Here is a 27,133-nt window from a genome sequence, read left to right as displayed (position 1 = left end):
CCAGGTAGCTAACAAACTAAATGAATATTTTGCATCTACATTCACACGAGGAGTTATTGTTGAGGATAAACATAAAAAAGGCACCCGGGGTGGATGGGATCTATCCGTTATATTAAAGGAGGCAGCAAAGGAAGCAAGCAAACCTTTAGCCATAATTATAAGAGCTTCTTTGGACTTAGGGGAGGTACCCATAGACTGGAGATATGCAAATGTTACCCCAATTCACAAAGGAGGATCAAAGGCTGACACGACTTCTGTTCCAGGAAAATTAATGGAGGCACTGAAGGATCATCTAGACAAGACTTCAGTTATAGTTCGGACAGAGAATGGTTTTGTTAAGGGAAAGTCTTGCCTGACCAATTTGATTGGATACTATGATGCAGTCACAAAAGAACTGGATGCAGGGAATAAATTTGATATTATATATTTGGATCTTAGAAAGGCTTTTGATACTGTTGCGTAGGCAGGCAGGTAGAGAGAGAGAGAGACACTGGCAGAACTAATGCCGCACAATATCTATTGTTTCATCTATTTCTTTATTTTGAATACCTTGTAGTCGCATACAGAAATAAAGTATTTTCTTACTGAACAAAAGAACAGAATCACCTTTTGTTTTAGGCTTCAGCAGTAGAAACATCCATGAAAAAATCAAAATGTTCTGCTTTAGTCTGTTATCAACTTTTTCAAAATGGAAATAAAAGATTTAAAAATTGTTGGTATTTCTTCAATTCATCTATAAGTAATGACCTCAGTACATTGATGCAAGTGGTTGTTTTTGTGGAGTTTTTTTTTTGGTATGATATCCATATGGTTCTCTCTCAACTTTAGTTTTATTTTATATTTTGGTATGTTTGTAATTATTAAGGTATTATTTTTATATAATTATTATATGGCATTTATAGCATATGATAAAGATTAATTGCCTTTATAAAATTTAAGATATCAAAGACTACTTTTATCAAATAGGAGGTTGGTGTACGTTGGTGTATAATAACTGACTGATCGGTAAACAGTTTTGCAAAGGATTTTTCATATTCAGGGTAGTCTAATAATGTGCTTAACTGTTTCATCTGTGCAATAAATTTGGAATCTTGGAAGTTCTGTTTAAAGAAAGAGAGAATGAGATAAGAGTGTATCCTAGCATATTGTTAAGACTAATGTTCTCTCCTTAACTTTCTTAAGCATGAAGACCATTTTTCAATTTTTTGGTTTAATCTCATACGATTTCTTTGAAGTTCGATTTTGTTAAATTTGTCGTCAAGGTAGGTTGATAAGCTCTCTGTAGTCTGTATATTAAGTAAGAAATGGCTATGGAGTCAAATTGTGATTTTTTCTGCTTTACATCTTCATTTCCATTTATTCCTGCATGCCTGGAATTAATAAAAGTGTATATCTGGTTCCTTCTTTACAAGGTTTATTGCAACTGATGGATTTGTTGAAGGAGTGGATGGGTATAAGTGATTGTGTCTAGTATTTTTTTACAAAATGCTTGGGGAATTTGTATATATCATTCCTTTCTGATGTATCTTATTTTTAAAGTAGTTCAGTGCTATGTGCACTGCTAAAAATTTTGCAGTATTTGGTAGTTTGTACAATAATACTATGTCTGGGAAGACTACTGCAGCACCAAATGAAGTCTGTATATGGAATAAGAAATAGCTTTTGGGGTAGAAATATGGTGGGTTTTGCAACATCTTCATTTCCATTTATTTCGGCATGCCTGGAATCGAGTAAAACTGCATATCTGGTTTCTTCATTTTGAGGTTTATTGCAATCTGATGGATTTGTTGAAGGAGTGGATGGATATAAGGGGTTGTGCTAGTAGTGTTTATAAAATGCTCAGGGAATCTGCATATATTGTTCCTTTCTGATGTATTTTATTTTTAAAATGGTCCAGTGTCATGTTTGTTTGTTTTTTGGAGCATTAGCAACTAAGGCCATATTGCTTCGGGGATATGCGGTGGTCACTCCCTGACCTTCCCACATCCTCCGTATTTGGTGGTGATGGGCTTGAACCCAGGTCTAATCAATAAGCGTGTGCTATGCACTGCTGCTCCTTCCCACCTGGCTACTTTTTTTTTTTTTGGTAGTTGTTGGCGCATCGGCTTCTGTGGCCATAGTGCACCTCCCAAAGTTTTTGCAGTACTTTGATCCAAGCCCAAGGCGGGATTCGAACCCGCAACCTTTGGGTTGCCAGGCAAGCACTTTACCCACCTGGCTACGGAGGCGCCTCCAGTGTCATGTGCATTGCTTCTAATTCTGCAGTATTTGGTAGTTTGTACAATAATGTTAAGTCTGGGAAGACTGCTGCAGCACCCATTCAAGTTCCCAATTTAAATCCATCTGTGTCACTGAGCTGATTTATACAGCTTCTTAATGTACCGTTATGTAATCGACTTAATAATAATAATAGCAATAAGAGCTTAATTGACAATACTCACCTCAATTGATCTGCTTAGTTACATGGCAGTGAAGTGGAAATGAATTAAATGAAGTTTAAAATAAGTTAAAAAAAATAAAGATGGAATTGTTAAAAACCTGTAATTAAAATTTTCTCAAGAAGGAAGAAGTGCACTACCTCGTCCCTGGTTGTCATTTATAAAATATTAATATGAGAACTAGATGAAACCAATAGTCACAACAAGCAACTTTTGTGAAAAACGTCTTCGGTTGGCAATGATAGGAGAAAAGGATTTATGTATTTAAAGAATTCCTATGTTCCCATAATGCATTTTGAGACGTGGGAACTTCATGTGCATAAGGTTCCAGACCGGAAAAAGGTTGGTTGGAAGTTTTGTTTAGAACGTTAAATTGAGTGTTATGGCGACACCATTCTATGACAAGCACCTTGTGATGGAAGATTTTGTAACTAGGTCCTAATTTAATAATTGCGATGGCTGAATAGATTAGGGGATTGTGGTTGTGAGAGTGCAAGTGTTGTGTAAGTTCGGTGCCGGCTTGATTAGTTCTGAAGCTATTATGGTGCTATATTTTGCAGAAGTGCTCCCGATGTAGCATGCGCTACAACCAGATTGACATTTAATTAAATACAGTAATACCCCGAAGTTACGCGATAGGTGGGTCCGACGAAAATCGCGTAAGTCGAATTCGTGTAAGTCGGGGTACAACTTTGCATATAAATACATATAAATTTTGCTTAATTGGGACCAAGGACTAACAAAAACACTAGTTTAGAAGAAAAATATTAATAAAATTGCAGTTCTTTATACATATTAATACAAAATATGTATTAAAAAAACAAATGACTTACGTTAAAAAGTTATTTCGATGTCGATGGCTTCATAAAATCTAACAAATTCGTCTGACGACACAGCGCGTTCCTTTTTTTTCACGCAGAATTTCTTCGTAGCAAGCTAATAATTTTTTTATTCCTTGCTTTGTAGCTATAACGCGTTCTTCGTTGGAGTCTATGTTTTCTAAAATTTTTAAGCCCTTTACAATTGAGCCCTTTTCAATTTTCAACCTGTCAAGTTTGCAATTGTCATGTGCTTTTCGCCGTTGTTTCATTTAGGCCTGTAGCACGTGCAATATCACATGGTCTTTCATTTCGCTCAAAGCCTTTCACAATTTCATATTTTTTCTCTATCGACAGAGGCGGACTGGCCATAAGCCTTACCGGGGAAACCCCAGTGGGCCAGTGTGATTTTGGCCATAAACCATAGTGTGAGGCCACTATAAATTTTCCCGGGTAAGAATTTTTGATCCAGTCCGCCTCTGTTTATCGATAATTGCTTTTCTTTTTCTCTCTGAATCTGCAGTGTCTCCACCAGGACGCTTCCTTTTCACACCTTTTAATTTTACTAATTTTTAGGGAATAAAGCACAATTACAAAACGAGGAGCACACTTGATACGCATAAACAAAGCTGCGCGCATGTAGCAACTGAATAAACACTATAAAGGCAGAGATACACTATTAACACCTCACATTTCTAGGGGTTACTACCATAAAACAATAAAAATCAAGTTGCGTTTCTGCTAGTGAAATCTGTTATAAACTGGTAGTAAACTCCATCTAATTGCATTTGCGATTATACCGATAGCTGGAATTGTGTTGGTTTTTACGTTATTATGGTGAAATGTGTTTCCCCTTCACTGATATAAAAAACATAAAAGCAGCAAAGTTGAATTTTGTTCATCTTTCGCTCTCAATCTCCGCCGTCGCACCGGATATCGATAACATATGAAAAACGACCTTGAAGATAGTTGGCGGCAGCGTTGCCAAACGAAAAAATCAAGAACCGCGTAACTCCGAGTTCGCATAAGTCGGGGTATTACTGTATATAACATTGTAATGTCACTTATTGGATATTTGTGTGTCTCTTTATATGTATTAAACATGGTCCCTAATTTATTATATGAAGAAAATATTAAAACGTTATGTCTGTATTGGCAAACACTTGGCGAAGCTGCCTGGCGAGTCCGCTGTGATAGGGGAGGACAATGTGTTTAGTTTATTGTTCTGGTTTGTGCTATGATTATGTGGGTTATTGACATTTCTTGCAACAGAAATTGTGTGTTGAATTAGATGTGAAGGTTATTTCCCAGCTATGAATTTCTTTGTAAGATATTGTAGTTCGGTGGATAAATCATCCTGCGAAGAACTAAACTTAATGGCATTGTAGATTTGATTGAAAATGTAAATATTTTCCTGTGTGTGTCTGTGTCTTTTCTATAAATTTTGGTTCCTAGCTTGGTGCCCATTTTATATATATTGTGAGGTTATATTTCAAGGGTATATTTTAATCTTTCATGTATTGTATTGAATTTAACAAAAAGATTATCAATAGTGGTTCTGTTTCCTATTAATAACACATCGCATACTGCATGTAGAGCTTAATACCCGAAGGAAAAGTTTGAAGTACTTGGTCTTCGATCATGGCTAAGTAGATTTCTGATAACTGAGCTGAAATTCCTAATTCCACGGGGAAACCAAATATTTGGTCCTGAAAACGGAAGTGCCTAGCTTCAAGTAACATCAAGGCGAGTTCTAAAATGCTGTTGATGTTAAGTAAAATGCATTTAGCTAAAGTTGTTGTTATTTGGTTTTTAGGAGCATTAGCAACTAAGGCCATATTGCTCCGGGGATATGCGGTGGTCATTCCCTGACCTTTCCGCATCCTCCGTATTTGGTGGTCACAGGCTCGAACCCCGGTCTAATCAAGAAGCGTGTGCTACGCACTGCTGCTCCTGCCCACCTGGCTACGGAGGCATTTAGCTAAAGTGTTGTCTAACATTAGGAGTTCACGTAAGGATTGTAATGTACAGGATAAATGTACGTTGGTGTATAAAGAAACAACATTGAAGGAGGCTAGGATATCTTCCCCAGAACTTGAAATTTGCAATGTAAATTTAGAGTTAACAACATTAATCAAGCTTTTGAATATATAAACACCACCATAATTTCTGGGGAAGACATCCAAGCCTCCTTCGATGTCATTTCTTTATACACCAACGTACATTTACCCTTTACATTACAATCCTTACGTGAATTCCTAACAATAGACAACACTTTAGCTAAATGCACTTCCCTTAACATCAACAGCATTTTAGAACTCACCTCGATATTACTTGAAGTTAGGCACTTCCATTTTCAAGACCGAATATTTGGTCTCCCGACGGGATTAGGAATTTCAGCTCCCTTATCAGAAATCTACTTAGCCACGATCGAAAACCAAGTATTTCAACCTTTTCCTTTAGGTATTAAGCTCTACACGAGGACGACATGTTATTGATAGGAAACAGAGCCACCATTGATAATCTTTTTATTAAATTCAATACGATATATGAAAGATTAAAATATACTCTTGAAACAGAAACTGACAAATAAAATCAACTTCCTTAACCTCACAATATATAAAATGGGCACCAGGCTAGGAACCAAAATTTATAGAAAAGACACACACACACACACAGTAAAACATTTACATTTACAATCGCATCACCCACTCAGTACAAAAAAGTAGGTTCTCTACAATCAAATCTACAATGCCATTAAGTTTAGTTCTTTGCAGGACGAATTATCCACCGAACTACAATATCTTACAAAGAAATTCATAGCTAGGAAATACCTTTCACATCTAATTTAACACACAATTTCTGTTGCAAGAAATAATGTCAATAACCCACCAACCAGAAAAACAAACAAAACACATGCATTGTCCTCTCCCTATCACAGCGGATCGCCAGACAGCTTCACCAAGTGTTTGCCAACAGACATAATGTTAATATTTTCTTCATATAATAAATTAGGGACCATATTTAATACATACAAAGAGACACATGAATATCCAATAAGCGACATCAATAACGTTATATATTTAATTAAATGTCAATCTGGTTGTAACGCATGCTACATCGGGAGCACTACCTCAAAATATGGCACCACAAAAATTTCCAATACATGTGTTTATTACCATCATAATAATTTCAGAACTAATCAAGCTGGCACTAAACTTCACAATACGTGCACTCTCAACCACAATCCCCTAATAGATTCAGCCATCGCAATTATTAAATTAGGATCTAGTTACAAAATCTTCCAATACAAGGTGCTTGTCATAGAATGGTGTCGCCATAACACTAAATTTAACGTTCTAAACACAACTTCCAACCAACTTTTTGCCGGTCTGGAACCTTATGCACATAAAGTTCCCACGTCTCAAAACGCATTATGGGAACAGGAATTATTTAAATACATTATTCCTTTTCTCCTATCATTGCCAACCGACGTTTTTCACGAAAGTCATTCGTTGTGACTATTGGCTTCATCTAGTTCTCATATTAATATTTTATAAATGACAACTAGGGACAAGGTAGTGCACTTCTTCCTTGAGCAAATTTTAATTACAGGTTTTTAACAATTCCATCTTTATTTATTTTAACTTACTTTAAACTTCATTTAATTCACTTATACTTTACTACCATGTAACTAAGCAGATCAACTGAGGTGAGCACCATCAATTAAGCTCTTATTATTATTAAATTCATCTGTGTATATTGGAACATAATTGCAAAATTGTGTTGGATGCATTGTATGTAGATGCTGAAAATTGTACCCCAAGAAAGATTGTTTTACCACAGTTTCATAATGAAAGGTTGCACCGCCGAAATGTCTCTTTTGGTGTTTTGGGAACATCTAGATCAGGGATTGCCAACTGTATGCCTGCAGGCACCAAAGTGTCAGCCTAAGGGTTTTTATATGCCAGCGTGAAAAATCGGAGCAATCGCCCTGTAATCCCCAGACTGTTTCAAATACAGATATATACAGTTATACCCAGATATTTATTAACAAATAAAGTACAAATAAAATAAAATATAAGTACAAAAACCAGTAGCTTTCGGAACACGTGTCCCTTTATCAACTGATAAGTTAATATAAAATTTGAATACACTACAAGCAAAGTGTGGCACGTTAATCATGCGTCATTGTTGTAGCACGGACGTGTGCTGCCTTACGCCAGTGATCATCCATCAATAAAACGGTTGTCTCTAGGATGGGATGCAGACGCATGCCTTTCTGGCGATTTAATGCCTTAGGGTTGTTTATTATGTTTAGTGACTCTAGCCATAGGCGGTAACGAAAGTGTCGCGCGTGGTCCACTATCACAAAGTCGCGCTTGGGGTCAAGATCGTGGTTGGTAGCCCAAAAATGTTCTGCGAGCACGGACTGGTCAGTTTCGGCAAGCCGGATTGCTCTGTCGTGTTCCGTGAGGCGATCCTGGAGACGTCTCGATGTCTCACCTACGTAGCAACTGTTACAGGCCTTACAGGTGATACGGTACACTACATTGCTGCATAAGACAGGTGTGACAGGGGTCTTCACACTGGAGACAAGTGAACGTAGGTTCCTACCGGGTAATTGTACACATTTGATGTTGTAACTTCTAAGGATCTTCGAGATACGTCCTGACACTCCTGGATATTACGGAATGTAGGCGGACGATATGCCGACTTGCTTCGGAGGTCTTGGGTTGAATGTAAATTCTTCTGCCTGTAACAAGCATCTGTTTAGTACATGGGATGGATAACCGCATCTGGTTAGGTCCGCCTTCACACGGGAGATCTCGTTACGTCTAATTGTGTCGGTGCTGGAATGGCTCCAGGCCCTGGAGAATAGGGTGCGGGCAGTGCTATTGAGATGGCTTGGAGCGTGGCCGGACCCGTAATTGGTGAATTGACCGCACCACATGGGTTTGCGGTATACTGAGGTCTCTAGACGTGGGCCTACGCGATGCACTAGTACGTCCAGAAACGGGAGCGAACCGTTCATCTCTGATTCTATGGTAAACTTGATGAAATTGGATAGGGAGTTGAGGTGTTCTAGTAGTACCGTTTCAGAACCACGTGGTATTATGGTAAAAATATCGTCGACGTATCTACACCACGTTGTAATAGGTGTAGGTGGGTTCTGGTGTATCTGCTCCTCTAGATCTTCCATGGCGATGTTAGCTACTACGGAACTGACAGGGGCACCCATAGCAGTGCCATGTACTTGTTTGTAGAGTGAGTCTTCAAAGGTGAAGATGCTGCTAGAGAGGCATAGGTTGAGGGCGGTACAGATGTCATCAGTGGATAGTGACGTCCTGGATTGGAGGCTTAAGTCGCTCTCAAGGAGCCTTCTGGCGCAGTGCACGGCCTGTTGGACGGGAATCGAGGTGAATAAAGAGACCACGTCAAATGATGCCATGACAGAGTTGTCAGGGATAGAAATGTCCTTAATGATGTTAATAAATTCACTGCTGTTTTTAACGGTGTGAGATGTATTACCTATAAGAGGCGAGAGGAGGCTCGCGATGTGTTTGGACAGTTCATACGTTGGGGCACTGCAGCAAGACACTATAGGTCTGAGAGGAATACCCGGTTTATGGATCTTTGGTAATCCGTAGAATTGCGGTAGTTGGCAGCCAGTAGCACGTAGAAGATGGTGAGTCGCGGTCGGGATCTTCTTATCTTTAAGCCATGCGTGGACAAGTTTATTAACATTTGCTTCCAGACGTTTCAAGACTTTAACGGGAGGATCAGGTAGAGGTTCATATACGTTAGGATCGAGTAATAGGGCCAAGGCTTTCTCTCGGTAGGCTGATCGGTCCAGCACAACAGTCCGGCGCCCTTTATCCGCAGGAAGTAAAACGATGGAGTTGTCTTTTCTTATAGATGACAGGGCGGCACGCTGGCGGTGGTTGAGGTTTGAGTACGTTTTTCGAGTGTTGCGGAGGATTGCGGCAGTCTTAAGCCTCCAATCCAGGACGTCACTATCCACTGATGACATCTGTACCGCCCTCAACCTATGCCTCTCTAGCAGCATCTTCACCTTTGAAGACTCACTCTACAAACAAGTACATGGCACTGCTATGGGTGCCCCTGTCAGTTCCGTAGTAGCTAACATCGCCATGGAAGATCTAGAGGAGCAGATACACCAGAACCCACCTACACCTATTACAACGTGGTGTAGATACGTCGACGATATTTTTACCATAATACCATGTGGTTCTGAAATGGTACTACTAGAACACCTCAACTCCCTATCCAATTTCATCAAGTTTACCATAGAATCAGAGATGAATGGTTCGCTCCCGTTTCTGGACGTACTAGTGCATCGCGTAGGCCCACGTCTAGAGACCTCAGTATACCGCAAACCCATGTGGTGCGGTCAATTCATCAACTACGGGTCCGGCCACGCTCCAAGCCATCTCAATAGCACTGCCCGCACCCTATTCTCCAGGGCCTGGAGCCATTCCAGCACCGACACAATTAGACGTAACGAGATCTCCCGTGTGAAGGCGGACCTAACCAGATGCGGTTATCCATCCCATGTACTAAACAGATGCTTGTTACAGGCAGAAGAACTTACATTCAACCCAAGACCTCCGAAGCAAGTCGGCATATCGTCCGCCTACATTCCGTACTATCCAGGAGTGTCAGGACCTATCTCGAAGATCCTTAGAAGTTACAACATCAAATGTGTACAATTACCCGGTAGGAACCTACGTTCACTTGTCTCCAGTGTGAAGACCCCTGTCACACCTGTCTTATGCAGCAATGTAGTGTACCGTATCACCTGTAAGGCCTGTAACAGTTGCTACGTAGGTGAGACATCGAGACGTCTCCAGGATCGCCTCACGGAACACGACAGAGCAATCCGGCTTGCCGAAACTGACCAGTCCGTGCTCGCAGAACATTTTTGGGCTACCAACCACGATCTTGACCCCAAGCGCGACTTTGAGATAGTGGACCACATGCGACACTTTCGTCACCGCCTATGGCTAGAGTCACTAAACATAATAAACAACCCTAAGGCATTAAATCGCCAGAAAGGCATGCGTCTGCATCCCATCCTAGAGACAACCATTTTATTGATGGATGATCACTGGCGTAAGGCAGCACACGTCCGTGCTACAACAATGACGCATGATTAACGTGCCACACTTTGCTTGTAGTGTATTCAAATTTTATATTAACTTATCAGTTGATAAAGGGACACGTGTTCCGAAAGCTACTGGTTTTTGTACTTATATTTTATTTTATTTGTACTTTATTTGTTAATAAATATCTGGGTATAACTGTATATATCTGTATTTGAAACTATGGACCCCAGTACTCCAGGCCCATTTGTCCCCAGACTGTGTTGGATTGTCGGGTCACCGACCGGTAACCTGAGGTACTAGGGCAAGGCATTATATTTATATCTTGCAGCAACGGCCTTCCAAGTGTAATAGGCAAAGAGGTTGTAAAATGTTTTCTTTGGAGCTTTTCCAGTTATTTTAGTCATTTTCGGTTTTCTTTTCCAATTTTCTTGGGTTTTCTAACCTAACCTTCCCGGTCCCGAAGTTAGGAATTCCGAAGAGAACCCTGTAAATCCAATGATTTCGTGACGTATATATCTCAGTTTGAATCTTCATATGTGTCATAGAAGAAAGCAGAGTAGGGTACTGAATTTAAGAATTACCATTAGTAGACTACGGTTGCAGGAAAGTGATCCAAACTTAATAGGATATGGACCGGAAGAAACCCGCCGTTAATGAGAAAAGGGTGAAGCAAGATTACCTTTAGTCTCCAGATAGAGAAGTTTTATAGAATAAGAACGGTGTTTTGAGGAAGCATTTTTCTAAGAATTTTTCAAAATAGCCTGAAAAGGAAAGTATCTTTTTTTGGCAGTTCCACTAAGAGTTTTGTTTAAACAAGACCATTGGTGAGAGCACTTATAGTTTCCTAGTCCCTTTTTGGATACCAGTGAATATAGGGATAGTGGAAGAGATTTATTTTGTGTTTAATTGGGTGATTTTGTGAAAATTTAACAATTTTATATGTTAAAATAAAATACAAAGTATATAATTCCTTGGTATAATTTTATATTATGTTTATTTTTAGGTGGAACCAACAAAGAGTAACTTAATATGAGTGGAAAAAGACAAATGGGAAAATCATATCATTTCAACAACCTCAAGAACAATTCTCTTTATCATGTGTAATGGAAAGTGTGTGTGTTTGTATCGTAATTTTGTGGCAGTATCTAAGAAGCATAACAATGAGAGGCATTTTAAAACGAATCACAGAACCTTTGACACAGACCATCCACATAACTCTGCTATAAGGAAAAACAAATTTCGTGCATTAAAATCTGAAATTTCAATTCAACAGTTGCTTTTCACTAAGCATATTAAGTCTTCAAATGCAACGATATCATCTTTCAAAATTGCTTATGTTCTTGAGAAAAGATAAAAGCCATTCGAGAATGGAGAAGTAGTTAAGGAAGCAACGTTGTCTGCTGCAGATTCCCTTTATGAAGATTTCAGCAATAAGTCAGCCATTATTTTGTCAATTAAAGATTTACAACTATCTGCTAATACAGTAAACCCCCGCTATTCGCGGTATCTGTATTCGCGGTTTCGCGATCGCCGATTTAATATAAAATGAAACCTAAAAAAATGCGAATTTTAAAGCGCCGTGAATATTTTCCGCCATAAAAAACATGAGCGTGGCTAAAATTATCTTTCCCGGTCAAAACAGCGCTCAGTGGGCGGGGGGGAGAGGGGTGACAAAATCGCGAGCGTGGATATTTCTCGCTAATCCTTGTTCAGTATGTGTTATGCGCTTGTCATGGAAGGTTTCGTCGTTTGCTTTTAATTTCTATGCTTATAAATTGAATAAATTTATCAATTTATAAATTGATATGCTTACAAAAATGATAAATCTACCGTTTTGCAGTGTAAAACAGACTTTTTCGAGTGTGTTAACGGAAGAAAGTGACTTTATTGTGGACAAGTTCTTTCTAACCTGTACAAAAATATGGCTACGAATTACAAGAGAAATGTGAAAATATCAAAGAAGGTGATGACATTAGCGAATAAAATTGAGTTATTAGATAAAATTTCTAATGGTGAAAGTGTCTCTTCAGTGGCAAAATATTATAAAATCAATGAGGCAACGGTACGATCAATCAAAAAATCGGAATAAAAAATCCGCCGTAGTGTCCATGAAAACGCGCTAATTGCTTCAAAAATTTGCTCTGTAACTCGTGATATTAAATTAGAAAAAATGGAAAAAGCTTTAAATCTGTGGATAGAAGACCGAACTCAAAATAAAATTCCGTTAAGTTCACTCATCATTCGTGAAAAGGCAAAACTCCTTTATCAAAACTTTAGCGAAACTGGTGATAGCACTGGCGGGATAAGTTTTTTTGCTAGCAAAGGCACTGGTTTGAAAGATTTATTTGAAATTTCTAATAAATATTACATTTAATATTAAATTGTTTCTTATTTTCGTTTCGATGCCATATGCTTGCATTTCACTATGTACATAGTCATATTATGAAGGTACATATAACACATACATAGACAAAATTTTAGACTAGTTTTTCTTATATATTTCATACTTTGGAATGGAACCCCTTTATTTCTATGGGAGCCATAACTCAGTATTCGCGACATTTCTCAGGAACGTAACCCCCGCGAATAGCGGGGGTTTACTGTACTATAAAAAGGAGGGTAGTGGGAATTTCAAAAAAAATTAAAGTCACAGTTGATGGGTGACCTTCACACCTGTGCCTACTATTTATTATAATTTGATGAGTCAACAGACATAACAAATACTAGTGTCAATGACCACAGATGGTGCATCTATGATGGTAGGTATCAGAAACAGTTTCATTAGTCAGTGTAAGAAAGATACTTCATTTCCAGCACTAATTACATATCATTGTATTATCCACTGGGAAATACTCTGTGCAAAAGTGATTCGTTTTAAGAATGTGATGAATGTGGTAACAAAAACTATAAATTTCATTCGTTCTTCAAGTTTGCAGCATAGGCTATTTAGATCTTTCTTGAAAGAAGTCGAATCTGCGTATTCAGACTTGATATTGCACATCGAATCATTGCAGAGCTTAAGCATGCATGTAACTGGTCAGTTAAATGACCAAAACGGCAACCAGAATGAATGGGCAATGTGATGGATGTGCAGAAACAATTTTCTCAGTTTGCACATAAAAGTTATTGCTATTTACTAATATGCCTGAAATGTAACACAATGTGTTCATTAACTAACTTATTTCCCCTTCAAAAACAAATTCTGAAGAATCTAATTTTTGATCAATTCTTTTTTCTCCAAAAGAATTTCACTAGGATTCCTACACTTTCTGCTTTACTTATTTTACTGTTAATTTCCATGTCTATTCTTCCACTTTCATTAAAGACTGCTTTGTTATTTACTCTACATACTATACTTGTCTTGTCTCACAACTTTTCAAATTGTGTATCTAATTTTAATGTAGCACCACATGCAATCTATATCTAATTTATTCAGAGATTCTTGAAGATCTTGTAATATTCTTGAAGCTAAATATTCAGCAGCATAATATCATTTACTCATAATGATCCAATTTTTATATCTCACATACTAAATTTTTCACTAACATTGAACTACTAAATTGTCCATGAAACAAATTTTAATAAGGTGCAGTCCTGTCTCACTCCAAGTTTAACCTTAAACAATTTTCCAATGCTTTCTTCAGTGCTCACTGCTGAATTTCCATTTTTATACAAACTTTTTATTCTATTTAAAAGATTATCCTTGATGGCATATTTTTCTAATATTAGAAAGGACAGATTTCTAGGTGATTTAGCATATGTTTTTTCAAGAGTGAGAATTCCTGAGCATAGGTTTTTGTTATGGTCTCATGATTTTCTATAATCTGTCAATACAAACAGATGAGATGTCCAAAATTATTCGGTCATCTAGTGCCTCAAATCTGTTCAGACATTGCACATAAGTGGAAGGTGGAATGCACAAACAACAAAATTTGAAATGTTTCACCAACTTTTCAAAAGTTAAGAATTACAGAGAAACAGTCAACGATGGCTAAAGTCATTGTAAATTAGGACAGTTTGTCCCCCTGGTCAAATGAAATATTCATGTTAAAGCCATTTACGCAGTTTATATATAAATCTAGAGGTTAATGAACTAAAATCGCTTTCATATAAATATTAAAACAAAATTTACCATTTTGTTTTAATATTTATATGAAAGAATGCAACTAAGATAAATATTACAAACAAAATGACAAATATCTGACTGCAAATATTATGCATACTTGGATTTCATCAGTAGTGGGATCTGGTCCATAGTGAAATTCCCTGTGCAGTTTTCCAGAGTATAAGTCTTGAACAAATTGCTTCAGTTTAGTTGGAATGCTGGAAAAATATCCATAAATTATAAAAGTAATAAATGCAAAAAAAAAAAAAAAAAAAAACTCTTATAATTAGATTGAGATTGAAAATAATTCTTAAGTATTAAACCAATCACAACAATATTTATCCAAGCATAAGTTGACTCTCAATTTGTTAACAGCAGATATATAAATCTAGAGGTTAACTTTGCACATATACATAAATCAGAGATTTTACAAGGTGAGGCTATTAAATAACACAACTGTTGCAATAAAATATGAAATATTTCATACCTTACAAATTATCCCCTTCAAAATAATTGCCTTTGGCTTGCACACACTGTTCCTTACATTTCTGGAAATCATCTTCTGTAAGTACTTTAACACTTTAGTCATTTTTTGCTGAATGTCTCAATGGACTGAAAATGGGTTCCTTGAAGTACGTTTTAATTTAAAGAAAAGAAAAAGTCACAAAGGGCTAGATCTAGCAAATAGGTTGTACATAGAGGGATTTGTTTTTTGGCCACAACTGGTGGGTGGGGGGGGGGGAGAGCACGTTGTGTGCTGGAGCATCCAACCATCCTTCCACAGTTCAGGTCTCTTCCTTTGAATTTTCTATGCAGCCTTGTCAGAACTTCAGTGTCAATGTAAGTATGTTTGATTGCCAGTCTGATTTGGTCAGACATATTCAGCCATAATAATTCCTTTAATATCAAAGAAATCTAAAATAAAATTTAACTTTTTATATTTATATATATATATATATATATCCAATATTTTAAATTAAATAAAATAAAACATAAGCCAGTAGTATGGCAAAAACTGTAGAGCGAAAATTAACATAAAAATAACCCAAATAAACAATCGAACAAAAAGAAAGAATAGATATAAATATTAGCCCATAAATCCTTTATAATTTTGAACTTTAAATCCAATTAAAACTATACAAAATTTAGACTAATGCCAATTATTTATTAATTTAGCGGTACCCCCCCCCCCGAGAGGTACCAGTTCCGAAAGACGTGAAATATCACCAAAAGAGGGTTAAAGGAACTACCAGACGATAACAAAATCAAAATAAATTAAAATAAAATAAAATAAAATAGACTGACCATCATGCCCCATATCGACAGAGGACCATGAGGCCAATAATGGTCATGGAATCGCTGCATTTCAATCGCTATACAAATCGTCGCCATGGTGAAAAGATCGAAGTACCAATTCACGCTCCCTCCTCCGATCGATCCACCAATGCAGAGGATTTGCACGGCGGTGGTCCTTATGCAGCGAAAAATAAAATATAGAACAGACAGCACTCTAGAGCAGAGCCACACCACTGACATACTGTAAGCTGAATCAGCTTATATAGAAGAAAAAAGGAAAATAGATGGCGGCACAGGCGTTGCTAAATTAGCATATTGACCCATTACTATTGAATTATATTAAATGTTGACAAAAGTTAAATTATAATAAAATAAATAATTAAGCATTCATTAGAGGCAGCATCTTGCAATTCCTCCATATGAAGCTGAAATATATACTATCATTGAATTATATTAAATAAAGTTAAATTATAATGAAATGAATAAATAAATAAGCATTCATTAGAGGCAGCGACTTGCAATTCCTCCATATGAAGCTGAAATACATCCAATATTTTAAATAAAATAAAATAAAACATAAGCCAGTAGTATGGCAAAAACTGTAGAGCGAAAATTAACATAAAAATAACCCAAATAAACAATCGAACGAAAAGAAAAGAAAGAATAGATATAAATAGTTCATTTCATTATAATTTAACTTTATTTAATATAATTCAATGATAGTATATATATATATATATATATATATATATATATATATCCAATAATTCAAAGATAATTCAAAATAAAACGAAATTAAAACATAAGCCAGTAGTATGGCAAAAATGTAGAGCGAAATATTAACATAAAAATAACGTAAAATAAAATGAACAAACAGGAAAGGGAAAGTAAAGGTAATAAGACATAAACAGTAACCGATTGTACCCTATATAATTTAGCACTTTAAATCCAATTAATAGAACCGATGTCAAATTTAAAATAATGCCAATTATAATATGATTTAGCGGTATCCCCCTTGAAGGTACCAGTTCCGAAAAACGTGAAATATCACCAAAAAAGCGGTTAAAAGAACTACTAAAAGCAAAACAAAATATCATGATATTTTGTTTCCCTTTGTTTACCTTTACTTTCCCTTTCCTGTTTGTTCATTTTATTTTACTTTATTTTTATGTTAATATTTCGTTCTACATTTTTGCCATACTACTGGCTTATGTTTTAATTTCGTTTTATTTTGAATTATCTTTGAATTATCGGATATATCAGGGCTTCATGTGGAGGATGTGCACTTTGCTGCCTCTAATGATAGCTTAATATTTATTTTTTTTCTTATTTTATCTTACGTTAAACCTTAAGCCATTATTTAAATATATATATTTATATATATTTGTTTTGATACCTATGCTATCTTCATGCTTAGGTGTGGGGTGGACTGAAAAGTAATGCCTTTTACTTCAAACCTCAGTATTAGGCAGTGAAGCAAGTTCCTAGTAGGTTCTACAGTATATGTATCTAACATTTTCTAGTTAGCAAGCACAGTTGTGTTTCTGCATGGTTATTCATCTTCAAATGACATTTTTTCAGATGGAAGAATTTTTGAATACAGATAAATTTTGGCAGTTCCGTAAAAAATCTCACAACTGAACAAATTCATCGTTGATTATTAGCTGCATATAAGGATGAAACTGTTATGTCAACACAGGTTGGCTGGTGGGTTTCATGAGTCAAAGGTAGTGACAGTGGTCAAGTTACTGTCAATGATTGGTGATGAAGCAGATAGTGATGCCAACTGTGATGTGCATAAATGAAAAGTAGATGAACTTGTTCAGTGATAAAAATTTATTATGGGGAATGAAGATGTGGTTATATCACCATCGAATTGACCCTTAAGAAACATGTGAACAACAAAATAAACACAGCAAATTAATTAATACAGGTAGTTCTTAACTTTACAAGTTAATTTGTTCCTAGCACTCGCTTGTAAAGGGAAAACTCATAAAGCAGGAATTTATTTCTCATAGACGTAATGTTAAAAACAGAGGTTATGTTCTCAACAATGAAATTTGACCATAGAAATTATTGACCTTATATAAAGGTTAACAAAACAATAGTTTATTGCTTAAACAATGATTTATTTATCCAAAGAAATGAAACCACAGCCTTTAAAATCAAGCAAATTATAATAATAAAGAAATTATTTATGTCATATAAACATTAAAGAATGTTTATTCTTTATCATTATTGACTGATCATGAAGAATAATGAAATCATGTTTGCTTAGGATCTCATATTTTGTTTCCAATGTTATTTCTCTTTGCTATTTCCTTTTATCAATGTCACTTTCTCTAGTATTACTTCTTTTTGGCATATTGTACAGTATTAATAAGCAGGATAAGTCTGAAATAAGACAAGACAGCAAAAATGGAGAGCAACACAACCACTTGTATAACCTCAGCATGCTTTATGTTTGTCAGTTAGTGAGATGCTCTCATCTGCCTGTAGTACTGTGTATTGTATAGCTATGTGCATGGCTTGAAATGCAGTATTCATGAATATTTAGCATTTATTTATTGCAATAAACATTCATATTTTTGATTTGTCGATACCTGATACTTGAAAAAAAGAACTTGTAAACCTGGGAACTCGTAAAGCGGACACTGCCTGTACTGTTAATAGGGTAACACAGAGTGCTGCACGTACCACTAAAGATTACCTGCAATACAATGAGGATCAGTCAGTTTCAAAACTGACTGATCCCTCACAACAGGCAGTCACAGCACTCTCAGCTTTTAAACAAATGACCAATTAACCTATTTTGCAGTGTCATCTGTTTGGAAGCAGTGCAATACCATGGAACTTGTTGCAAAAGCAAGTTCCTTCTGCTGTAAGAATTAACACCACTATATTATTTATGCACTGTTTAAGTCCTATTGGGAAAAAAAAAAAACAGATCAAAGAACAAGATATCCTGCAAGCATTTTATAAAGAAAGAAATATCACTCTTTTTTGCATGGATTCTTAAAGACAAATGAGATGAGTGCTGGACTGCTCTAAAAACATTTCTGGATTGTACTCCAGAAGTGTTTTTAGAGCAGATTATACTGTTTTTTATATATATGTATAAAAAATGTGCTACATTTTAAAGAATTTTGGATTATAAAGTGCTGCATTTTACAAAGATTACTGTATATCAAATTAAAGGGCACAAAATGAGACATCATTATAAATAATGTTAAGAATAAGTGAGCTGAAAACTTACTTCATAAGTACAAGACAATGTTCAGAAAAAAATGAAAGGTGCCAAGTCAGAGTTAATTATGAAAGTGTTTGACACAACAGAATTCACTGATCTGGCTCTGGAGGGTCTGTGCAAGACTCATTGATTAGATTTTTTTTTTTTTTTTTATCGTGGCTTCTGCTTGTTAACAGGAGAGAGTTTTCACATGGATGAGATATACTTAAATAGGAGTAGAAGAATATTTGCTGATGCTATCAAGGCAGTGCTAAGTGAGTCAGAAAACTGCTAGCTTGGGAGGGGTGGGAGGTACATAGATTAATAGCAACCACAGCTGATATATAAGTGATTGTTGCATTGCTTTTATTGGGATATGTAGCAGCCTGGAAAGCAAGGTGTTAGCAATTACAAGACCCACTGGGGGTTCTCAACAAAAAAGAAATATATGAGCTGTATTAGGGTTACTAAGAGCAAAATGGGTGCACATTTTATACACTAAAGCTATGAGTTTTATGGATAATGGAAACATAGTGACACTCAGCCATGCAAGAAGCAGAATTTAAATATGTTACACAAAGGATAGACAGGAAGGAGTAATGCCCTTGGTTAAAAGCACAGAAAATATAAGGCAGTGCACCCAGGTGACAGGGATGGCAGTGTAATTTGGTGCAAGCACTGAGGAAGGAAAAAAATGGGGGTGGGGGAGAAAAGGAGTATGTTACAGGCTACATGACTGTAATAAGTATAACAAACAAATACAGTAGAGCATCAAAAATCTGAACGTCAATAATCTGAATGAGCAAGTATTTATTTATTATTATTATTATTTTTTTTATGCTGGTGCCATAAAATAATTGCATAGTAAGTGCTGGTTGTTGTGATCACATTTGCAAACTGAACTTTGATATATTAAACGGCAATTGCAATAAGTGAAAAATAGGAGGAACTTTATCCACAGGCTATAAAAATGAAGATATAAACCGCAAATTTATGCCTTTATTACCTTACCAATTAACAAAATTAATGGTACGTGAAAATCGGAAGAATATTATCCACAGGTCACCAAAAGAAAAATAAATTTACGCTTGCATACATAGCTTAATTAATATACATACAGTACTAACTAAATATACATTTTGTAATCTGTTATTCGACACACTTTGCAACTGATATTTCTGTTTACTGGCATTTTTTGGTGAGTTGTAAAATCAAAACAGTAAAAGAAGATATTAGCGTGATTAAATAACAAAGAACGCGGCAAGCACAAATTGCTACTAAGATGTCATTTGTCATTTGGTTTTTAGGAGCATTAGCAACTAAGGCCATATTGCTCCGGGGATAATGCAGTGGTTATTCCCTGACCTTTCCGCTTCCTCCATATTTGGTGGTCATGGGCTCAAACCCCGGTCTAATCAAGAAGCGGCACACACGTGAGACAACCGGTAAAAAACAAGACAAGAATATGTGTGTATATATTTACCGTAAGTTTTACTAATTTACAACAGTTTGGAATTCAAAAATATAAACCAATAATAAAATATTAACTTTTCTTATTGTAATTTCCATATAGCCAATTTATTCTCACAAAAAGTTTTCGTTAACTTTTGCTGAGCTCTTGTTTCCGTAGCCAATCTATGGTTGCAATTAGGGTATTTATTCTTACCATAATAACCCGTAATCAGGCTCACGACAATTCTAGAAATGCGAAATCTTTGATAGACATCAAGCGTGGGAATGTCATTACCTTAAGAATGAGTGGCCCAAGCAAAATTAAGTGGATTTTTATTGGAAATAATATTCCTGTAAAATTGCTGGCAAAGATAAACCAGACACACCAAGGAAGAAAAAAGTGCCGCTTAGGGAAGGGGTGGGGGAAAGGAAGCACAAAGGGTGCCGAAATTATCACACCCTGGCTAGATTTTTGTCACCATATACAGTACTGTACAAGCTTATGAGATGTGAGCTCCTGGCCTTTGGCTGTGAAGGGACAGTTGCAACTCTATTTACACCTGTCTACACTGGTGTTCAATGAAAGTGCATCACCTAGGAATTTCACATTTCTAACCCTTTTTCGGGATGGCATGTTACATTAATGACTAGCATCACAAATAGAAATATAAACAAAAGATATTTATTAATAGTTAAGGCAAAGCTAAGTAATACTGACAGGTGCTCTCAAAATATTCCAAAATGAGCATTTGCAACCTTTATGCAACAGTTTTGGTAAATACAACAATTATGGTGAAATGTTATCAGAAGCCCTCAATTTGCTTCAGTTTATCATTTTAAATGGAAAACAAAATGAAAAGTTCACCAGGTGCAACTAATATTTAGTTGAACCTGGTGAACTGCAGCACACATCTGGCTCTGATGACTGCAGCACACCATCGAGGCATTGACAAGATAAATTTCTTAAGATAATCAACTGATAGTTTGTGGTTCCAAACACGAATTATGGCTTCAAGAAGGGTCTTTGCTTTCTTTCTGGCAACTGCAGATTCCACATGATGCCAACAGTTCTCTATAGAATCCAGGTCCGGGCTGTTTCCTGGCCAGCTAAGAGTTGTAATGGACCATTCTTCCAACCATTTTTTCACCTGTAACAAATGTAAACACATTACTGTTGAAACTCTAACACAGAAATGAAGCTAAAGTAACTACAGAAGCGCCTACTTACACTTTTTGCCCGATGACAAGGAGCAGCTTCGTCCTGAAAGATGCAGTTACTTGGCAGGTTGAAATGGTTTGTGGTTCCAAACACGAATTATGGCTTCACGATTTTTTTTTTTTTTTTTTGATTTGGTAGTTGTTGGCGCATTGGCTTCTGTGGCCATATTGCACCTCCAAAGGTTTTTGCAGTACTTTGATCCAAGCCCGAGGCGGGAATCGAACCCGCGACCTTTGGGTTGCCGGGCAGGTACTTTACCCACTCGGCTGGCTTCACGAAGGGTCTTTGCTTTCTTTCTGGCAACTGCAGATTCCACATGATGCCAACAAGCTGGCTCCAACTGGTTAACTGCCTTCCAACATAGCCAGGTATCCATTGGCATTTACGGAACCTTTTATAAACTGCAGGTGACCTACTCTGCGATACTAAATTCATCCCCATATCATTTGGCTGGTATTTTTAACCATGTCTACAGCGAATTGTTTGTCTCTCATCAGAGCCATGCAGGTTGAATTTCTTCTCATCTGAGAAAATAACTGACTTCCACTGCTTGGGGGTCCATTTGACATGCTCCTTACACCAAATTAATCAGGTTTTTTTCATTTTTTGTTTGAGGAGGGGCTTCTTCTTAGGATGACAGGCAAGTCCATTTTTGAAGAGGCACCTTCTGACTGTTACTGTACTTGCTACCACTCCTGTATGTTCTTCCCATTCTCTTTTCAGCTCAGATGAAGCTTTATGGTTTTTCATCATTAGCAGAGGCATACGATGCGAGAAAGCAAGTTTATGCAACATCAGCCAAAAAAAAAAAAAAAACCCTCCTACTTCACCCCTCCATTCATTCCAAATGCCTTTAAGGCATAAGCGCTTCAAAACACGGCCCTGTTTTGGCGTAGAGACTCGTTTGCGTTCGGTTCCTTTTTTCCCATCAGAAGAACCAATATTCTTGAGTTTGGAAAGAAATCTACTCACTGTCGACTGATTACAAGACACTCTATAAGCAATATGACAGGAAGAACATCCTTCCTCACGTAAAGCAACAATAGCACTCTTTCTTTGTGCCATTAACTGCACTTAACTCGCCATGCTGACAAACAAAGAATGACCTCAACTCTTGCAGAAGGTGGTTATATAGCTGAAAGTAGCAGCTGATGCAATATTACATCATCACCTACGCATGTCAATCTTATCTGATGCAATCTGTAAGAAATATTGCATTTTCTTATGTTATTCGGATGACAATTAATTTTAAGGGGTGATGCACTTTCTTTGAACACCAGTGTATATTGTGTATTCGTCATGTAGTTGCAATAAAGATCTCTCTTTCGTGGCCCAAATGCTGCTAGCCATTGTGGATTGAAGTGTGTTCCACTCTACAGTTTATAGCCATTGTCAGCTTAACAACAGGCTAGCAAAATTCTTAAATTAATTAACAATCAGCTCATGTGAGCCAGTGCAAGCTGGCTCCAACACACCACTGGATATAAAACGAAGAAAAGATTCTGAACATTTATTTACAGTGTTTTATTTTACTGTATTGTAGTCATGGCGTCTTCTTTTAGAAGAAAGCAGAAATTTTTACCAATTGAATCGAAGATTGAGATTTTAAACAGACTTTCAAAGGGAGAAGGCAGGTCTTCATTAGCAAAATTTTATGAGATTGGAAAGTCAACCATAACAGACATTAAAAATAACAAGGAAAAAATTTTTAAAGATCGCAACAAAACTTGATTCAGATGACAGTGCAAAAAAAAAAAAAAAAAAAAAAAAAACAAATGTATGAGAACAGCTAACGCCCCATCCCCCAAAGATGCCGTTTATTTGTGGTTCACACAGAGACGAAGTTTAGGAGAACCCATATTTCGACCTTTGTTGTGTGAAAAGGCGCTGGATTTCAACAAAAAAATTAGGTGGTCCCCCAGATTTTAAAACCAGTACAGGCTGGCTAAAAAACTTTAAATCATGGCATGGCATGGCATTAGAGAACTTCACATTGAATGGGAAATTTTATCTTGTGATTTTGCTGCAGCAGAATCATTTAAAAAAAAGTTTCTCAATCTTATGGAAAGTGAAGGATATTCCAAAGATGACATGTACAATGCTGACTAGACTGGAATAAACTGGAAGTCACTGCCTCGAAAATCGCTTGCATCTCTTCATGAAACAGCTGCTCCTGGGTTTAAAGTGAGTAAAGAGAGAATTACAGCTATGGTTTGCACTAATGCCAATGGAACTCATGCTTTGCCATTGACATTGATAGGAAAATCAAAGAAACCCCTGTTATTTTAAATAATGTCTCCTGCCTCCCTGTAAGTTATAAAGCACAAAAAAATGCATGGATGAACTCAGAAGTGTTTACTGATTGGTTTACCAACCATTTTATCCCGAATGTCAAGCAGTATCTCAAACAAAAGGCAAAATGGGCAAGTTCCTGCTTATCCTAGAAAATGTGCCATCACATCCTTCAATGGAAACATTAAACAAAATAAGACGATGGATTCAAGGTCGTGTTTCTTCCACCGAACGTTTCCTCACTCCTCCAACCGATGGAACATGGAGTCATCAAGAAGTTGAAGAGGATCTACAAAACACAAGTCTTGAATCGTTTACTTTTAGCAGAAAACAATAAAGAAAGCATCTTAGCTTGTTCGAAAAAGCTCAATCTCAAGGACAGCTGCTACATGTCAGCTGACACGTGGGAATCACTCACTACGCACAATTTAAAAAATTACTTGGAAAAAATTGTGCCCTATTGCAGAAGAAACTGTAGGAGATGGACAAATGCTGAATGAGATGATCAATTTGTTTCAGTCAATCCCTGGATTTGAAGATTGCAATGCAGGTGATGCAAGACAGTGGCTGGAAAATGATTTTGTTGCAACAGGGTTTCCTGTTTTACGAAAATGAAATTGTGAATGTGAAAGAAACTGGAGCTCCTGAAAATGATATGGACAAAGATGACAACGAAGAAAATTAAGTCAACACATGGTCTACGGCATGCTGAGGCATTCGCCGTGCTAGGAGACTGCGATGGCTTGGTACAAGCAACAAACTGAATGCTGTCCAACTCAACTACTCTTGCTGAAAAGAGTAAGAGATCTGGCAGCAAAGAAATGAAGTTTGAAAATGGTGCAGCAAAAAATAAGTAATTATTTTCATGAAAGGCCTATAAATGTGTTATTGTGATTGAAAGTTCGATTTGGTTTGTTACCTATGATAAAAATACGTAAGTACAACATAAGACTTTATTTCTAAACTTGTTAAATTCCCTTTTTTTAGTCTCCAGACAGTATTTTTAATGAGTTCGAAAATCCAAACAAATCGGAAATAGGAACTATTCCCGATCCAAATTAGTTTGGATTATCGATGTTCTACTGTATACAGACAGGAATAAGCTAATAAACAAAAATGTATTATAATGAGGGAATTTAGTTGTCCAGATATTTACAGGAACTTACAGATTGGCTACACATGCCCTAGCACAACTTTTCTGGATTTTTGTTTTAGCATTAGTTGAGGCATATGATGCAAGAAAGCAAGCTTATAGAGCATCAGCCAAGAAAAAAAAAAAAAACCCCTTCCCATTTCACCCATCTGGTCATTCCAAATGTTTGTCTAGTTCAGCCTTGAATTTATTTAGGCTATCAATTTCCACAACAGATGGAAGTCTGTTCAAGCAACCAACTACCCACTGGCTAAAGACAAAATTCCACACATCTATTCTACAACTGTTTTTCCTCAATTTGAATCTATGCCCCCTTAGGTTCTTAATCTCAGCAAGTGGAAGTATCCTTTCAGCATTAAGCCTCCTCAAACCATTCAAGGCCTTGTACACCTCAATCAGATCATCTCGCAGGTGCCTAGTCTCTAGACGCTGCAACTTACAGAATTTAAGCCGCTCCTGATAAGAGAACCCCTTTGTTCCTGTCATCAATATTGTTGCCCTCCTATGTACTCATTCTAGAAACTCCACATCCTTCCTAAAATGAGGCCTCCAGACCTGTACGCAGTACTCAAGGTGTGCTTGACCATTGCCTTATACAAAGGTATAATCACTTCCTTGTCTCTGCCAGAAAAGTTCCTATATATTATTGACAAAACTCCATGACCTGTTCTGGCAGCTCGTCTGCACTGCTCAGAGAACTTCATATCCGACTGCACAATTACCCCCAGGTTTTTTCATTCTCCACCTCCCTGAGTGTAGTAACACACAGTTGGTACATTTCTCTTTGGGTTACTGCTGCCCATATGCAGTACTTTCCATTTGTCAATATTAAACTTCATTTGCCACTTATCAGCCCATCTACCTAACTTTTTTAGATCCTGTTGCAGTAGCATACTGTCTTTACTATCATTAACAACCCTACCAGCCTTTGTATCATCTGCAAACTTGTACATTAAGCCTGATATACCTTCATCGATCTCATTAATAAATACATAAAACAATAATGGGCTCAGCACTGAGCCCTGGGGGACTTCACTAATAACATTAATTAGTCCATGTAGAGCAGTGTCCATTTATTACCACTCTCTGCCATCTCTCACTCAACCATCGCAGCAACTTGCCTTTAATGCCATACAGCTTCAATTTTACAGTAGTCTTCCAAGTGCAACAGTATCAAAAGTTTTCCTGAAATCCAAGTATATATCAAAATTATTTTTTTGCTTCCAGTTCCTTTGTGATCACATCATAAGTATCCAATCAAATTGATCAGACAAGAATTCCCCTTAACAAACCCATGCTGTGTCTGAACTATTACTGCAGTCTCGTCTAGGTGATCCTGCATCACTTCTTTAACCAGTGACTCCATTATTTTCCCCGGAACAGAAGTTAAACTAACAGGACTATAATTATTTGCATAACCCTTTGTAAATTTGGGATACATTTGCATATCTCCAGACCATGGAGACCTCCCCTGAATCTAAGGATGCTCTCAAAATTATGGCTAAGAGTTTGCTTAGTTCCCTCACTGCATCCTTCAATATAACTGGATAGATTCCATCTGCCTTTTTTATGTTTAACTTCAACAATTTCTCCTCAACTCTGTTCTCCCTTATTGCAAAATCATTTAGCTCCCTGTTAGAATTTAGTAAACTTCTGTCCTCCCCTTCCTTACAGAATTCCTCATGTGTGAATGTAGATGCAAAATACTCTTTCAGTTTGTCAGCTATCTGAGCAGGATCATCAACAGTCGAACCACCAATATCAAGTGGACCAATCTAATTCATCCCTTTCCTTCTAGAGTTTACATAAGTAAAGTCTTTGCATCCCTTGCCAAGGATTTCTCTTAATCAGTTTGGCTTGCCTAACCTCCTTTGTGACTTGATTTCAGACTAGCTTATATCTGCCATAGGCTTCTGTGTCACTGTGAAAAATGCTCCCATGCATTTTTCTTCTCTGCCACGAGCCTTATTAGTTCATCAGACATCCATTTAGGCCTAAATC

The 27,133-nt window shown here is 36.9% G+C and overlaps 1 protein-coding gene across 1 annotated transcript in view; it reads right to left on the bottom strand.

Moving 5' to 3' along the window:
• The window catches only part of ERp44 (Endoplasmic reticulum protein 44), a 229,172-nt gene that overhangs the window by 41,643 nt on the left and 160,396 nt on the right, over positions 1–27,133 (bottom strand). Inside the window, exon 11 of the mRNA XM_090387925.1 lies at positions 14,610–14,709. Within this exon, the coding sequence (XP_090244051.1) occupies positions 14,610–14,709 (100 nt within the window). The remainder of the gene's footprint in view (positions 1–14,609; positions 14,710–27,133) is intronic.

Source organism: Mastigoproctus giganteus, chromosome 13 (genome assembly GCF_048544385.1).
Source record: "Mastigoproctus giganteus isolate SK-2022 chromosome 13, ASM4854438v1, whole genome shotgun sequence".
Classification (NCBI taxonomy): Eukaryota; Metazoa; Arthropoda; class Arachnida; order Uropygi; family Thelyphonidae; genus Mastigoproctus; species Mastigoproctus giganteus.
The sequence above is the reverse complement of the archived record's forward strand: the minus strand, read 5'-3'. Positions and strand labels throughout refer to the sequence as shown.